Source organism: Eulemur rufifrons, chromosome 6 (genome assembly GCF_041146395.1).
Source record: "Eulemur rufifrons isolate Redbay chromosome 6, OSU_ERuf_1, whole genome shotgun sequence".
In the NCBI taxonomy this organism is placed as follows: Eukaryota; Metazoa; Chordata; class Mammalia; order Primates; family Lemuridae; genus Eulemur; species Eulemur rufifrons.
In genome coordinates, this window is record NC_090988.1 from 62,645,268 (window position 1) to 62,661,779 (window position 16,512).

Genomic DNA, 16,512 nt, shown 5'->3' on the forward strand with positions numbered 1-16,512 from the left:
CATCCATCCATTCATTCAACAACTGTTTCCCGGGCATTATTTTGCACTGACTTCTCTTCTCAGTGCTGGGGATTGAGCAGTGAACAAGACAAGCAGGGACCTGCCCAGAGAGCTGACCTTCTAGTGGAACTTACGAAGTTCTTCTCTCCGTTTCCCCAGCCTCTCTCACGGAACCACCCACCCAGCAGCCGAAGCTCCCCACTAGGCCTCTGGTTCTCATGTCAGAGCCGTGAAGAAGTCTTAGGAGAGTCGAGAGTGCTGGCTTCCAAGGCTGGGCAAGCACAGGGCCCTGGAGCAGCCCCTCCTGGCCCCTGTGGTTTGCGGGTCACTGCCAAGCTGCAGTCTCTCCTTTGCTCCGTACAACCTCAGCCCAGGTTCAGAGTTGATTTGCAGACTGGGAATGCAACTTGAAGCCAAGCAGGCAAACACGTATTTAAGCCTGCTGAGGATTCGACAAATGTTCGAACCTCTCGGAAAGCTCCTTTGCTTGTCTGAAAAATGAGGGTAACAACGTATACATCATAGCGTTACTGCAAGGATGATGTGAGCAAGGACATGCGGCAGGTCTGAGCAGGTGGAAGGGGCTCAGTAAATGATAGTTCCCTTCCTTTAGGAATGCTGATTAAATGAAGATGCTTGTTTTCTGAAGGGATGACTAAAACTGTCTGGATTGAACACTTGGTTCTAGACCGCAACCCATACAGCACTTTCCTGCGTGCAGAGTGCTGTCCTGCATGTCTCACTGGCTCCTCATGTCACCTCTGGAGGGAGGCTGGGAACATATTCTCATGCCAAGTTTTAGATGAAGAAACTTGGACTTGGGGAGATTAAGTTTTGATAAGTCATATAGGTGGAAAATGTCAAAGCTAGAACTAGAATTCAGATGTTTAAAATTCTGTTACTACCGCTAACCTCACTAATAGTGTCTAACACTTGTTCAGTAGTCCCCCCTTATCCACAGGTTCAGTTACCTGTGATCAACCACAGTCTGAAAACATTAAATGGAAAATTCCAGAAATAAACAATAAGTTTCAAATCATGCACCATTCTGAGTGCCATGATGAAATCTCACACCATCCCACTCTGTCCTGCTTGAGACATGAGTCATCCCTTTGACCAGTGTATCCACGCTGTATACACTACCCACCCGTTACTCACTCTCAGTTACTAGATCAGAAAACATAGTACATATATATGTTTAGGGTTTGGTACTATCCACGGTTTCAGGCATCCTCTGGGGGTCTTGGAACATATCCCCCAAGGATAAGGAGGGACTGCTATATAGCACTTAATAGTTTAAGAAGTGTTTGACATCCATGATTTCGTTATTCCTTACAATAGCTTATGAACTAGACAATATAAGATCCCTTCTTGTAGGTAAGGAAATTAAACTCAGAGAAGTTGGATGATTTTCCTAAGGTCACACAGCTGGGAAGTAGTTAGTAACAGAACCCAAAGCCATGATTCCTTGAAGAAAGAGCTCTCATGCTAGTATCACGGGCTATCTTTCTAAATATCAGAGCCCCCGCCCAACTCAACCAGGCAATAGGCTGCAATGGCCAATCTCTCTTCCTGTGACCCAGATCTAAATTTCTCCAGGGCTAGGCTGTACCAGCTAACTAAATATAAAGCTTATTGGCTTTGAGCTAAAATCACATTAACTCAAGCAGTATGGGAACGTGGTTATCTCGTGCCCATCAAATAAATGATCAGACTGGCAGATACATGTCTTTGATTTTTTTAATGGGGAAGCCAATTAGTTTAATAAATGCCTTTGGGTATATAGACTCTTTCAAATTATTGGGAAATAATAGTAAGAAAGTATTCTTAGGGTGAAAGAGCTGGAAACATTAATAGGGAAAGAAAGCAAGTTATTTGTTTATTCTCCTCTCTCTGGGCATGATAAGCATTTTCCTTCTCTTCGTACTTGCAATTGTTTGGAGAGTACAATAGGGTCCAAGGAGATGGGGTTACTGAGACAATTTTGGCTTCCAAATATAGATGTACAGGTAAGAAAAAATTAGATAAATCTTTAGGTTTGAATTTTCTTATCCTTTTTGTTTTAACCTAGATCTTAGTTGAGAATCAGTGCTTCAGTGATAAATCCGTAAGGAAAAGTGAAAGCCATTTGGGCATGTGTGTTGCTATCCTTTCCATGTAGACTGTACTTCACCATCCCATAGGTCGGAGTGGGTTGGAGGGACCGAGGTTGACCCCATGCACTTGCTTTATTTCCTCTGAAGGACTGGAGTCCCCTTAGGAGCTGCTGCCTGGGCGCTTTCTCCCCAGGAACGCCTTTTACGAGTCCACGGCTAACACGGCTGGTTTGGATCTATACAGGCTGTGATGGTGGATTGTTGGAACAGTCTCACCCTGGGCTGTCGAGTGCAATGGGAGAGTAACATGTGCTGCTCTTTGGAGGAAAAGCCAAATCCTCATTTAAGATGGAAACAAACGAACAAACAAAACCCCCCAGCTAACCCTCCTACCATGCAGGAAGTGTCTCCGCTGGGTAGGACGTTCTGTACTTTCACAGGCTGGGATCTCTGGGCCAGGGCAGCATTCACAGCCGAGGCGCTGAGGCCCAGACAGCCTGTGCCTCTGAGACCCAACATTGTTGCAAATAAGGTCATCTGTTTCTCTTGGTGTTTGCCCAAGCCTTGGGCTTAAAATCATTTCCATTCACAGAATACTGATTTATTAGAAGCTGAGGAAAATGTTGAGGAGAAGGCAGGGCCCTTTGATCTGTTGTCTTGTGCCTCCTGGGTCAAATTTTTGAACAAATACCAATGACTAAATTATGGTTGATCTTGTTTTTTTACAAAACTGGTAAACATGGGGAGGGGGTGGGGTGGCGCGGAGGGTAAGAGCCAGGGACGCGGTGCTCTCTGCTGCAGGCAGGGGTGCGCAGTGGACTGGGTGCTGGGGCGCCCATAGTCGTCCTTTCAGAGCAAACAGGAGCTGAAAAAATCCTGGGTAAATTAGGATTTATCAGGCTTATTGGGCTGTGTGCCCGGGTTTGAGGTGAGCGGGTGGCCGGCAGCCCTTCCCGCTGTGTCCCCAGGGGTAGAAAGCCAGGATTTCATCTGGACCCGCCACGGAGGGCCCCTCTGAGAGTGTAGGAGGCTCCCTGCAGAAGGGATACATAGTCGGTGAGGCACGGCTTATGGCTTCGTGGTCCTGAGGGCGCTGGCCCTTAGAGAAGGCTCCAGAGGCTGGAATCTGGTGGTGGAAAGGTCGAACCCCAGCAGGGCTGGGGGGCCTAGCCCAGTGTCAAGGATAGGCTTGCGCACAGGGTGCGGAGAAGGTGCTAAGTTCAGCCCCAGCCCAGCCCATAGCGTCAGCTCGACCTTGAGGTCCTGCTACCTTGTCCCTTAGGGACAAGCCTAACAACAGGAGCGCCCTTGGTAGCCCTTGCAGGGGTGATGCGATGGGCTTGGGTAGAGCAGGGATTTCGGATTTAAATGTCCGGATTCAGGCAGCAGAGAGTGGGCTGTGAGGGGCTGTCAGTGGGGCAACGTATTATCTAAACCAGGAGACTTCTGAGATGGAAGCGGGTGGGGGCACAGCAGTCAATCAGACCTGCCCTGGGCAAACTGGGTTGTATGGTCACTCTGGTCACATGGCTACATCTAATGCTTATTCAAATTAAAACACTGTTTGCTAGTAGCTGTGATGGTGACTGATTTGCACACTAAATTTGCCATCAAATCCCTGGACAGCCCATTTGAGCCCTGAGAATCCCTGTGAGAGGAACAGGTCACCTCCTCACAGGGCAGAGGCCCCCGAGGTACACAGAGGCCCCGGGTGGTCTCCATGAGGCAGCAGCACGCTGCAGGAGTCAGCAAGGCTGGCTGTGACCTCGGAGTCACGCAACTGCTCTGAGCCCAAGGCCCCGTTGCAGTGGAGACTGCCATGTCACAGGCATTCCTTTTGCTTTGGGATGGTTCCTCATGATCTTTGGGGATGTAATTCCCACCCTTCTGACTGAAGAACCCTTGGCTCCTTAAGTGGAGTGAGGTTCCCTCCGCTGGGCCTGAACAAAACTCTGTGACAGCATTTGTCATAGTGCAGGGTAATTTATTACCGTGATTGCATGTAGGGTGGCAGCTGTTTGCAGCAAGGATACATCCGTAGTGCCAGCTCAAGGCCAGCTCTGTAGCCTCAGGGATCTTCGTGGGGCTGAAGCCCTTGAACTCACCTGCTGAACTCACCGTGGTTTCTTGGCCCTTGCAGGTGGATGGCCAAACCGAAGAGAATGACATGAACAAACGGAGGCGGAAAGGCTTCAATAACCTGGACGAGGTTTGTGAGCACAGTGTCACTTTAAACAAAGGCTCGTTTCCTGACAACCAGTGGCCGCAGGCCTGCCTGACCATGACGGTAGCCCTGGCCCTCTTCCTTTCCTCCCTCATGAACCACTGGGTTCCAAGCTTGGCTTGATGGAAAAGCAGTCTGGGCTCTGGTCCTCGCTTTACTACTTGCTGGCTATGTAACCTTGAGAAACGTAACCTCCCAGGGTGTGGTTCATGTCTGTAAGATGCAGTCATGAGTCTTTGCAGCATTTTTAAAGATGAATAAGACGATGGATATAACCTGCTGGACATGGTATCTGTCACATCGGTTAATAAATGTATAATCACTATTAATATCAATAATAAGTGGTAAAGAGGCTCCAGCAATCCCCCTTCTCTCCCAGCCGTTGTTTGTATTCTTTTATGTTTTCTTGTGCTTTTAGTCTTTAAGGCAAATGTCCTGGTGCCCACAAGTGCCACCTTCTGGTGAAAGAAGAAAATTATGGGTTACTGTGTCAGAAAGAGCCCTAATCTCTAACTGCTTCTGAAAAATCAGTCAGCAGAAAGAGTATCAGTTCTTGCTTCCCCAGGCAACTCTTGAAAGAGAACTGCGATATACACTTTATTAAAAAAAAAAAAAAAGCCATTCTGATTCCACAGGCATACATATTGTCAGCGAAGTACAGGATGCCAGCTTTAGCTGTCCTGCTGGCTGATGTCAAAATGAGGACGTAGAGTCATGTGGGGCAATCAGTGTAACATATTCATGCCTGATTTATAGGACTCAGAAGAGACTTTTTCTATTTTATATGGTCGAGGAGGTTTTATTGCTGTATATTTATATGACATCATTGTTCATGTCTGACTTGCTCCATCTTACAACAGTGGACTTTATAATAAATATAAAAATAAATATAATAAACAGAATCACGAGGGCTAGCTGGGGTGGGGGACAGCTGCCTGCTCACCCCATCTCCTGGGGTGCTTGAAGGGAAGCATCCCTAAAGGAAACCTGGAGTTCTGTTCACATCTTAAAATGTACAAAACCCCATTCTATCCAATGAGTTCAAATCACGCCTGTCTGAACATTTTCTAGAACTTCTTTGGGTGATTCCTTCAAGAACTGTTGCTTCCCCACCTGCTGGCTGTGGTGTGAGCAGGAAGCCAGCAAATGGGGAGATAATTCAGCAGAGGCAGAGGCAGGCTAGAGACATGCCCCGTCTCCCAGGCTGCAGGTGTTGCCTCCCACGCTCAGTGCCTGTGAGTGGCTCCCAAGAAGCTTGCCTTGGGTACACTTGGTCTCAGGTGCAAGTCTTTTCCCACCTTTCCTTGGCTTATTTGAGGGGTGCTTGTGCTATTCTTGTTGGTGGAGCAGGAAGGAATCTGGTTTGCATCTGCCCCTTTTGAGATTGCCGTGGACTGTTTTCTGGGACAGCTGTTTTGCTTAAAGTCAGCTTGAATGAAGCAATAATTCTTTCTAAATTCTTGCTCCTCAAAACATGGCCCAAGGTCCAGCAGTACCAGCAGCACTGGGGAACTTGTTAGAAACGCAGACCCTCGGGCCCACCCCAGACCTGCTGAAATCAGATCCGCTTTGGAAGATTGATTCATGTGCAGGTTCATGTCTGAAAAGTGCTGGCCCATGTGGCCCACTGTCCTGGCTGACTTTGGTCTTGCACGGTGATCATCCCAGTCCCAGTAAATGCACCGTTTTCTCTCTCAAGCCTGCACTGACATGTGCAGTTACATTCACTTTGGAGCAGGGACTGCCTCTTGGGTTTGTGTTTGTCCAGCATTTCAGAGTGGCCGTGCATAAAAGCTTTCCCACGGGGCTGCTACTCTTAGGGCTCTTTTTAAAAAACAGTTGACTGTAGCTTGCCTCTGCCTGTGAATTTCTTCTGAGTGAACACGTCTTGTTGTCTTGGGAATGTGTTTTCCTGTGGGGGAGATCCACGGTGTCCTTGTGAAAGCTTACTGCCCTCTTGGCATGGCAACACCATTTATACTTCTGGAGTCTCTGGGAGGAGATCCCACGGTAAGGGGATCAGGCATTCTTACTGAACGCCGGCAGTTTTCAAATTTTTATTGTCAGCAGATGAGCTAGAGAAATCTTATGTGGAGCTCTATTTTACAAAATAGTGACCAAAGGCTACACCACCACTTACAAGTCATGTTGCTATCACGAACCCTGATGTGATGGAGTGATGGGGGCTCTTCGCCTCTGCGGTAGCCTCCCCCAAACCCACAGCCCCTGTCTAAGCATGGGAAAGCATCAGACCAACCCAGATTGAGGGACTTTCTGTAAAATAGCTGCCCAGTACTCTTCAAAAGTGTCAAGGTCATGAAAGAGAAGATAAGACGGAGACCAAGGAGACATGACGTTTCAATGCAGTGTGGGATCCTGGACTGAATCCTGGGACAGAAAAAGGATGTTAGTGGAAAAACTGGTACAGTTTGAATAAAGTCTATAATTTCCTTAATAGTATTGTGCCAAGGTTAGATTCTTAGCTTTGATAATAGTGTCATGATTGTTCCAGATATTAACATTAGGGGAAGCTGGGTGAGGGGTATGCAGGAATAACCTGTGCTATCTTTGCAACTTTTGTGTAAATCTAAAATTATTTCTAAATTAAAAGTTTTTGAAAATAGTGAAAACAGAGCAGGACTGGTTGAAGTCGGGGATAGGGCAGAGAGGAGAAAGAAGCCCAGAGCCTGTGCCTTCCTTCATCCCCCCATTCTTCACCTCTTCTCAGCCACATGATGTATTTTGAAAACCATTTTGCTTGACATTTCATTATTAAATTTGGGTTTTGCAGTACCCATGTGAAGTGGATTACAGATGAGGAACTTCAGAGAAGTTAAGCAAATTGCCAAGGTCACAGAGCTGGGAAATGAGTCAGGATTCAAACCCTGCCTGGCTCCCAAGCCTGGCTGTGCCCATCCTTTGGAAAGACGCATCTGTCCTGTGACCATTGTCTCTGCAGGTGGCTCTGTGGCCGCTTCCTCAGACCATGGAGGGAATCCTTCTTCAGCAAACTAGTCCTGTGTCCCTTGCCCCCTCCCTGATGTCTGGGCTCCAGGATCCAACCACCAATGCAGTGTTTTGACCTTTGCAGCCTTCAACCTTTTCCAGCCGTAGCTTGGGCTCCAATCAAGAGTACAGCAGCAGTAAAGAAGGTGGAAATCAGAACAAAGTCAAGTCCATGGCAAACCAGCTGCTGGCCAAGTTTGAGGAGAGCTCTCGGAACCCCTCGCTCCTGAAGCAGGTGAGTCACACACGTCAGGTGCTCCCTGGACCTGCCGTCTTGGTGGTCAGAACCTGCAGGACTGTTTAGGTTAGTGACGGATTTTAGATATGCCAGCCAGGCCCAGTGAAAATGAGACTTGAGCTTCTTCTAGATCAGGAGTCAGACTTTTCTAGAAGATGCCAGATAGCAAATTCTTTACACTTTGGAGGCCACACCATCTCTGTCACCAGTATGTAGCTCTGCCATGGTAGCACGAAAGCAGCTATAGACAGTACCTAAACAAATGAGCTGGCTGTGTTCCAATAAAACTTTATTTACAAAAGCAGGTGGCAGGCCAGATGTGGCCCATGGGCCAGAGTTTGCTGGTGCCTGTTCTACATTAAGGAAATCCAGTCCCTAATTTAGTTTTACTTCCCCACCATGACTTGGTTCGCAGCCAATTTTGAGGTGGTGCAGCCTGAGGGAGCTTCTGAGATGGGGCTGTCTGGGAGCGTACAGGCTCAGCCCATGGTGAGAACCACGCAGACCAGAGGAAGTGAGTTGGGACTGTGGGTCGGGCTGCAGGCTTCTTTCTGACTCTGGCTCGGAGGTCTGTGCCTCGTGGTTCATTTGGTTGCTCCCCTGAAGTTCCTTTGGGATGCTGTTGTCATGTTACAAAAGGTTGGAGAAAGGGCTTTGGTTTTGCTATGGAAAGGACCTGTCACGTGACAGAATTAGGCTCCTTTCAGGAGGACAGACCCTTGGTCAATTGGCTTTAGAGTGATCATAGACAGCTCCTTGATCTCGATACAGACCACACCCCTCCTGGACTAACCTAGGAAGTGACGTGATTTTATTATGAGGGGGCCATTTCCTTGAGACTGGTTATTCTCCAAAATGTTCTCGATTGTTCCTTCTGGAGGCTTGGCCCCCCACAGCCCCCAAGTGTCGATGAGGGCTCTGTTCCTTCAGGAGCACGGGAGCATTCCTGGCCTAGGCTGGCCGTGCCGGCCTGGCATGGGCTCCGGCAGTGCCCGCCCAGGGCCCTGCGTCTCAGCCAAGAGCGAGGCTGCCCTGGGATTCACACATTGTCCGAGAGGAGGGGACTCTAGGACTTGCTGTTCACAGGGGCTCGGGTTTCCCAGCTGGGCCCGGCTTGCAGAAGCTCAGCCCAGCGCCCTCCCCACACGCACACGCTGCATCTCCCTGCTTCTCTTTCTCCTGCCCCCAAGTGGCTCAGTCTGACTCTCCTTTTCCTTCATGTCTCCTGTGGCTGCTTTTTCGGACTCACCCTTCTCCTCCCAGGAGCGCCGTGTCTCAGGGATGGGTAAGCCAGTCCTGTGCTCTTCCTCTGACCCTCCTGCTCACTCTCGCTGCCCCAAGGCAGAGGAGCCCACACCCAGCCCGTCACCTGCTCTGAAAAGGCAGGTAGGGCTCCTTGCAGTGGACGCTGTTTTAGTGGAGCTAAGGGTGGACTGTGATCCAGACGGGTGGGGTCGGTGGCTCTCCCCACATCCCAGATAGGGCTGGCGGTAGATTCTCTGGGCAAGCAGACACAACTTGAGGTCACCACCCTTATAGGTAAGAATAACCAAGTATGCAGTATCGGGAAATACATCCCATGGGTCCCTCAACCAGCCAGAGATATGGAATGACCAACCACCAAGCTCTTGATGCTGCTACTTGGGGAAAAGCAAACCAGACCACATAGGGTATTTTGTGGGATGCCCTGTGACACCAAGCTTTATTTGCAGATCATTTGAATAGGCTGATTTCCAAATCAATGAAAACATGATGTTGGAAGGGGCTCAGGTGGCCACTTGGCTGTGCCCCTCGAAGGGGCGAGGCTGGGGTGTGGGGAGGGCCTTCCCAGGGCCAGAGCGGCTGAGGACCTGCGAAGCGGGCAGAGAGGCAGCTGGCAGCCACGCGCTGTGGCTCATTCCAGCTAGCGTCTCTGGGTTGGGAACTTGACCAGAATCACTATTACTGACCACAAATTTCAAAGACATCTGGTCAGTGTTAAGAATTGGGTGTTGCTTCCGGGTGGTAGAGGTTGAGTAAGGTGAGTGTTTATGTAATTCAGCGATTTTGTGTCTCTGTGCATCCCTTGGGAAGCTTTTTTAAAAATATCCATGTCTGATGCCCAGTCCAGAACAATCAGAGTCTGTGGGGGTTGGGCCCAGACTTGGGTCTATTTGAAAAATACCCTAGATGATTTCAGTGACAACCAGGATTGAGAACAGGGTTGGTTGCACAGGTTTAGGTTCAGGGGCTCTGGGCCGAGGCCCCAGACTGTGCATTGTTACAGGGCTGCCAGGTGATTTTGCTGCAGGTGTGGAAAGTCAAGACCTGAGGCTAGTTTGGAATCTCACTTAAGGGGATATCTGAGGTGCCTTTGTCCCTGGTCCCCATGGGGGATTCCTTACAGAAGTCCCTGAAAGGGCCACAATTCGGAAGGAAGCTTAATTTTCCCTCTCTCCCAGTTCCCCTCCGTGGTTGTGACAGGGCATGTGCTCAGAGAGCTCAAGCAAGTGTCTGCTGGTGGCGAGTGTCTGAGCAGGCCCTGGAGAGCCAGAGCCAAGTCTGACCTGCAGCTGGGCAAGCCGGAAAATCTCGCTGCCCTGGCTCCGCCCTGCCAGGGCCCACAGGCCCTTTCCGGAGTGCTGCGGCGGCTGCAGCAAGTGGAAGAAAAGATTCTCCAGGTGAAAGCTTCACTTTCTGCCCTGTCTCTGTGTCTGGGTGACTTCCTTTCTGCCCCCACCTCCTGCCTACTGCCTGTCTCCCAGCCTGCTATGCATGAGGACCAGGCAAGCCTCTGTCACTATCTTGCTTTTCTTTCTCCTCTCTCCCCTTGACTGCAGAAGAGGGCTCAGAACTTGGCCAACAGGGAATTTCACAAAAAGAACATTAAAGAGAAGGCGGCTCACCTCGCTTCCATGTTTGGACAAGGGGATTTCCCGCAGGTAAACACGGGGCTTTCAGATCCCCCAGGAACCCAGATGCTGGACACCCCTCCAGGGGACCACGAATCAGTCTCCAGAGCTGGATTTGCTCCTTCCTCCTTTTATAGCATGAGGAGCTATTCATCTTTCGAGCCACTAGAGAATTTAAGCTGGCATCTGAAAGAGATCCAAATGAGAAGATTCAAAATAGGCAGATACATCATCCCACAGGGAAAACCAAGGGTGGAAATTAAACTCAGGTCAAAGGAAAACATTACCAAAGAGAAACATATGCTGTTAGGCCCTAGGTAGTTTTTGAGTAGGCTCTGAGCTTCCTACAGGTCAACACAAAGGGGGAACACTGGTCAGTTGCCAGAATCACAGTGCCTTTATGGTGAAAGCAAACCAGTTGATGTTTTGGGGGCACAAGGGAGGAATCTCCCTGTGCCTCTCATCAGGGAGACACTGAATGATGAGGTCAACCACCTGGGCTCTGCTTCCCCAGAGGCAATGTCAAGCCAGGAAGAATGGCTTTGCTGTACAATAGGAAGTGCAGCCCCTCCAAGCCAGTTACTTAATTGGAAATTTGCTGGAAAAAAGAGCCTGTGTTCCCAGGGGGATGAAAGAGTTGATAATGAGATCCCACAGATGTACGTGTGAAGTCCGCCCTCTCTTGCAGCAAGCCTGTCTGCAGACTTTACCTCCTCTGCTGCTTTCGCTCAGTCCCCTCCAGACCTGTGTCCTCTGCTACTTGGTGGAGTCATTGACATGGAAAGGATGCTGTCCACTCAGTTCATGTTTAGGATCCACATGGCCACCAGGAGGCTGGCACAGGTGTCTGCCATGGCTGCAGAGGCCCCTGCTGTGGCCATCTGCCCCAGAGCAGCCCTGGGTTCTCCTTTCCTAAGCTGGCAGCTGCTACTTCATTCCAAGCTCCAGGGCGAGGGCTTCAGTAATTAGTGCTGCTGTCTGAGGCAGATGCAGGCAGGAACAGATTGGATCTGTGCGAGCTATTTTGGTGTGACCAGGGAGCTGGAATAGTTGCACCAGAATGCAGCGTAACCAGGAGCCAGATAATCCTGCTTGGCTCCAAAGACAGGGTTTCCGTGTCTCCCCCTTGAGTGCATTGGCATGGGACTGCGTCACCGAGGGTGCATCGCTCGGCGCGTCCCTGGGATAACCCTAGTTTCTTCTGTTTCTGTTCTGTGCAGAATAAACTACTCTCTAAAGGCCTGTCTCATACTCATCCTCCGTCTTCTCCCTCTTGCCTTCCGTCTCCTGATCCAGCTGCTACTTCTCCGCCGACTGTTGACTCTGCTTCTCTTGCCAGAAAGGTAGTTGTCCTGAATAATTTGTTCCCCTGCTCCCTGCACGTTCTGAGATGTTCTCACCCTCTGCTTGACCTGCGCAGCGAACATCTAGAGCCTGGCTTGGCTGGGATGAAAATTTACAAGATATTTTACAACAGTGCTGGGTTCAGTTTTGTTTTTATGTGCGAGCACGCAACATAGCAGAACAGGCAGCATACAAAAACTTGCCAAGCCGTGCTCATTCATTCAGCAAGCATTCATCGGGTACCCTCCATGTGCCAACCACTGTGCCAGGTTCTGAGAAAACAAAGAGGAGGGCAGTGCAGCTCCTTGACTACAATTTAGATGGGAAACAGAACATTGGCATAGAAAGAAGTAACATTTTTGCTATACAAAATTGCCAATATGTGGCTGTTTTTGATCTAACAAAGTGGCAGTTTCACATGATAAACCAAATACTGTACTATTCGTCAATTCCGTAAGAGGTAGAAAGGGCAAGATTGTAGGAACAGAGAGGAGCGAAGCCTGGGAGGGGTTTACAGAGGCGGTATTGTGGGAGCTGAGTGTTGAGGTTACAGGGGAGGATGCTGCTAGAGAAAAGTGTAGGGCAAGGGCGCTGTAGAGGGGCTCGTGTGTGCAAGGCGGGCAGACAGGACTTGCATGGCATGGGAAGACGTGTCTGGTGTAACTTGAACTTGGGGATTAAAGTATTCACGGGGGTGCGGAGAGTGAAAGTGAGCCCACTCTGTGTGTGTGTGTGAAGGAATTTCATTTTATCCTCTGCGCTATGGGAAGCCACTGTGGGATCTGCTCTGTGTTCTAGAAGGATAACCCAGCTTGTGGTGCAGAGCTTGACTTGGAGGAAAAGGGGAGGCAGGGAGCTAACTTTGGTTAAGTATATAATGAAATGCAGCCATGGGCACTGAATAAATTTGGGTTCTGGGGCAATTTTCTTGTTTTCCACTTGTCCTCCTGTCACCTCCTGTGCTGAGAACAATAGCAGACTGGGATAGGAGAGGGTCAGTTTTCTGGGAAGCTTGACCCCTGGAATGAATGAGTCTATAAAGGGACATGAAGCCCACTTCTTCAGCTGTTGCGCGTAGTAGGAGTGGCGTCTCGTCCCTACCCACACTGTGCTCCTCCGAACACACCCCGTCCATCTGGCTCCCACCGCAGCTCGGTGTGTGGTGCTGAAGGTCCCCCTGCCAGAGGGACGGCTGGTTTGCTTCCTAGCTGTCAGGCTAATGCACACACCAGCTCCATGCCATCGTATTAATGAAAAGCTAGAAGCGCCTCTTGGTGTGTAGCTGCGGGTCCCAACCCCGCTGGCCTTCGCCTCTGTGGGAATAAGGGTATAGGTAGGGCCCCCAAGAAAGCATCAAGGAATCTCACCAGCCCCACCCCTCCAAGGCCCCCACCGTGTCGGGAGCACCCCCAGAAGAGCAGCGGGAGGTGGCATGGAGGAACAAAACCACTTCTAATGTTCAGTGCTGCTGCAAACAGCCACGGTCCCCTACCAAGATACCAGCATCTTGTTCCAGGTCAGCCACGGGGCAGCTGCTTGGCCTGAAGTCTCCTGCCCTGCCTGGGCTTCCGTTCTTCTCCCGAGTAAGAAAGTGTTCTCTGGCTTATGTTACAATCAGCTATGTGGGTCGAGACGTGTTTGTCATCATCATCATCACCATGAGGTTCCAGGGTAGCCTTGTTGCCCAGCTCGGGAGAACAGCCTTACCTGGGGGGTACTTCCTGCTGCGGGAAAAGGTCATTGGCACCCTTAGGGCACCTGGGCACAGAGCAGGCCGTGACTCGTGCTCCTGGCTGGTCAGCTGGACCCACACCTTGCTTTTCTCTGGCTCAGCCCCCTCCAGCTGCCTGGGCCCTTTGCGGTGGAGCCAGGCAAGGCCTTCTCTTGTCCCTGCCCTTCTTCCATCCTCAGGAAGGCCTGGCGTGGTCACTGCCCGCTCAGAGTTGAGGGCCGAGCTGGGGCAAGAAAAGCCACCACACTTCCCAAGGCCCCTGCGTTGGTTTCCTTCTAAGCAAGGGCAGGAGGCAGCTGGGAACTTACAGAGCTGCTGGGCCCGACAGAGACACTTCTTGCCAGTAAGCGTGTCCGAGTCACGTGGTGATCACGTCCCAGTGAGGCCCGTGGCTGTTTCTCCATCGGGCTCTTCAGGCAGCTTTAAGCCAGTATCACTCATGAAGCCCATATTTATTGCGTGACAACTCAGCATGAGGCACTTCTGGCTCTTGGGATATGCATCAATAACAAGAGTCCAGTTCCTGCCCTGTTGAGGCTTACATTCTAGCCAGGAAGCCAGCAATCAACAATAATGTGATACAGAAGTAAATTATATCATGTGTTAGAAGGCAACACAGTACTTCCTGCGAAAAAATTAGAGCCGGTGGCAGGGACCTGCAGCGCCAGGAAGGGTAGCAATTGCACGTGGAGTGAGTGGGAGCAGGATCACAGGTGAGAAGGCAGAGGCCCAGGTCCTGGCTCCCAGTCCGGTGTCCTCTCCTGTGTGCTGCAGAGGCCGGTGTGCGTGGAGGCCGTGTCCATGTGAAGCCCTACACCCAGGGGCAGCAAGGGCTTCGAATGGGACCGGCCTTGGAATGGCCCAGCCCCAGATCCTCCGGCCCCCACCTCGACGGCTATGTCCCTGTGTCTCCCAGGTTGTGGCAGGACAATCACCCCCCGTTTTTTAATCCTATCCCCCAAGCCAGCCTTGGCCATCACATGATGGTATAATTAGGCCGTTTTAACAGCGTCCAATGTATTAATTACAGGCTAATGTGCCTTTCACAGCATGGCTGGGAATGCTCAGGGAGCTCTTAGAAGGGGCCACCACTGGACACTTGGACAAGTCACTTAAACTGTGCCATAGTTTCTCTAAGTACCTACCCTTGCGGGCCCCCGCAGGTCTCGCTGGGAGTCCACTGTAGGCAGTTAGGGATGAGTGGTGAGTTTCCAGTTTCAAGCTGTCTTGGGATGGATATTGCCAGCCTCACCCCTGCCCCCCAGCCCGACTTTCCTCCCTCCCTAAATCCTACCTTGCCATTGGTTCAACACTGGGCTTTGCACATGCAGAATCTGGCAGAATCACAGCCTCCCCTGAGGAGAGAACTGGCTGTTTCTCAAAGTAGGTGATGACAGTGACAAACAGCTTTATTCTGTCCTGGTGGAGCTCAGGGAGTCTCTCCCCCAGAGAGAGCTGGGACCTTAATGCTTCTTCCAGACTGACCATGGGCTGTTCTGTTTGCCCGGTGGCCCGAGTTTGCCTCAATTCAGGGGAACCAGAGGAAGAAAAACGCACTTGGAAACTGATGCTTAGTCCTTGGCAGTTTCCTGGCAGGCAGGGTGTCTCTGCTCCTGCTCGCCAGTTCTGAGGATACAGGAATAATCACCTCTTCATGGGAACAGACTTGGCCAAACTTATTAAGCAAAGCACGTGTTACTCACAGGGATGCAGGCTTGAGTCACGGACTCTGAGACAGGTAGCCAGGGCTCTGCGTTCAGACTACACTTGCCCATCCTCTCAGACTGACATTCTCCTTTAAAGTTCAGAGTTTGGCCTACCAGCCACAGAGTCTTGTTTAGGGCTCAGATCCTTGCCAGGGTCTGTTTTTTGAGGCTGTGGACTATAGGATCCATATCCAGTCTTGTGTCCCCAGCACCATTTTTCTCATTGATCCCATCAAACCAGCCCTCCTCTGTGGTCTCAGCTCACCGTCAATCATTAGTTAATCCCTTTCTTTAAGAAGGGAGCCCGCTGCTGCTTTGGCCTGTGGCGTGGCAGCTGGCCCTTTGCCGAGGATGGTGAGCTTTTGCAAGAACAAGATGGCAGCTGAATGTTTGCACAGTTGAGCAAGGGGACCCTCCACTGGGCTGGGAACTGCCCTTTAGTCTTCCTGGATCAGAAGAGCACTGAGCATGGCAAAAGGAGCTTTCTCTACCCTTGGAAGTGTTTGTTTTAAAACCGGATTTGCAGGGTTTACGCTAGAGATTTGCATAGCAGAGGGAAACAGGGAAAAGCCTGGCAAGTTTTGGCCAGACAATCTGCCTTTGTTTTGTCTGGTTTGAGGATAAATATCAAGGATAGGTCTCAAGGCTGCCTCCAACCTCACTGTCCCTCTCTGTCCCAGGGGTAGAAGCAGGCCACCTTTTGGAGGTCTCCTCTGTGCATCCCAGCCTGGGAGGGTTTATGCAGGGTGCTGGTGTATGTCAGGGAGGCAGGGAGAGAGATATGAGCTTGGAATCAAACTTGAGTTCAGAGCACCAGTTGCTTACTGTGTGACTTTGGACAAATTAGTGGACCTCTCTGAGCCTTAATTTCTTAACCTATAAAATGGAGATGGCAACAGCTACTCCTGAGGGTAACTGGAATACCGCAATGACCTAATTTATGTAAAATGCCTGAAGTATCCAGTAAATGGTCTCTTTCCCCGGTGGAAGAGAATTAGAGAAGAAATCTCATTTACTTAAAATGCATGTTGATTCCTCTCTTTCTAAAGGAAAAGAAGGCACCTTCACGTTTCCATTTCCATCCCAGCCACTTACGAACAGTACAGTCTCAGGTGAGTTAGAGCCTCCCTGAACCTCAGCAGCCTCACCTGCAAAGGGGGATTTTAAGACCCACCTGCAGGGTGGTGAGGTTTAGATGCCAGGCGCCAGGAGACAAAGGTGGGCAGGTGGGTGCCCACCGGGTGGTCTCAGTTCTGAGCGTGTAATGTGCAGACC

The 16,512-nt window shown here is 50.4% G+C and overlaps 1 protein-coding gene across 7 annotated transcripts in view; it reads left to right on the top strand.

The window, feature by feature from the left end:
• The window catches only part of MICAL2 (microtubule associated monooxygenase, calponin and LIM domain containing 2), a 217,363-nt gene that overhangs the window by 114,566 nt on the left and 86,285 nt on the right, over window positions 1-16,512 (top strand). For 3 of the 7 annotated variants that reach the window (XR_011233701.1, XM_069471164.1, XM_069471163.1), the window contains 7 exons: window positions 4,237-4,305; window positions 7,412-7,561; window positions 8,828-8,950; window positions 10,006-10,224; window positions 10,384-10,485; window positions 11,676-11,798; window positions 16,287-16,349. Coding sequence is in view for 5 of the 7 variants with exons in the window: in XM_069471164.1 (XP_069327265.1) it covers window positions 4,237-4,305; window positions 7,412-7,561; window positions 8,828-8,950; window positions 10,006-10,224; window positions 10,384-10,485; window positions 11,676-11,798; window positions 16,287-16,349 (849 nt within the window). In the remaining 2 variants the exon portion in view is untranslated. The remainder of the gene's footprint in view (window positions 1-4,236; window positions 4,306-7,411; window positions 7,562-8,827; window positions 8,951-10,005; window positions 10,225-10,383; window positions 10,486-11,675; window positions 11,799-16,286; window positions 16,350-16,512) is intronic. The other 4 variants (XR_011233702.1, XM_069471165.1, XM_069471166.1 and 1 more) reach the window with 2 other exon arrangements.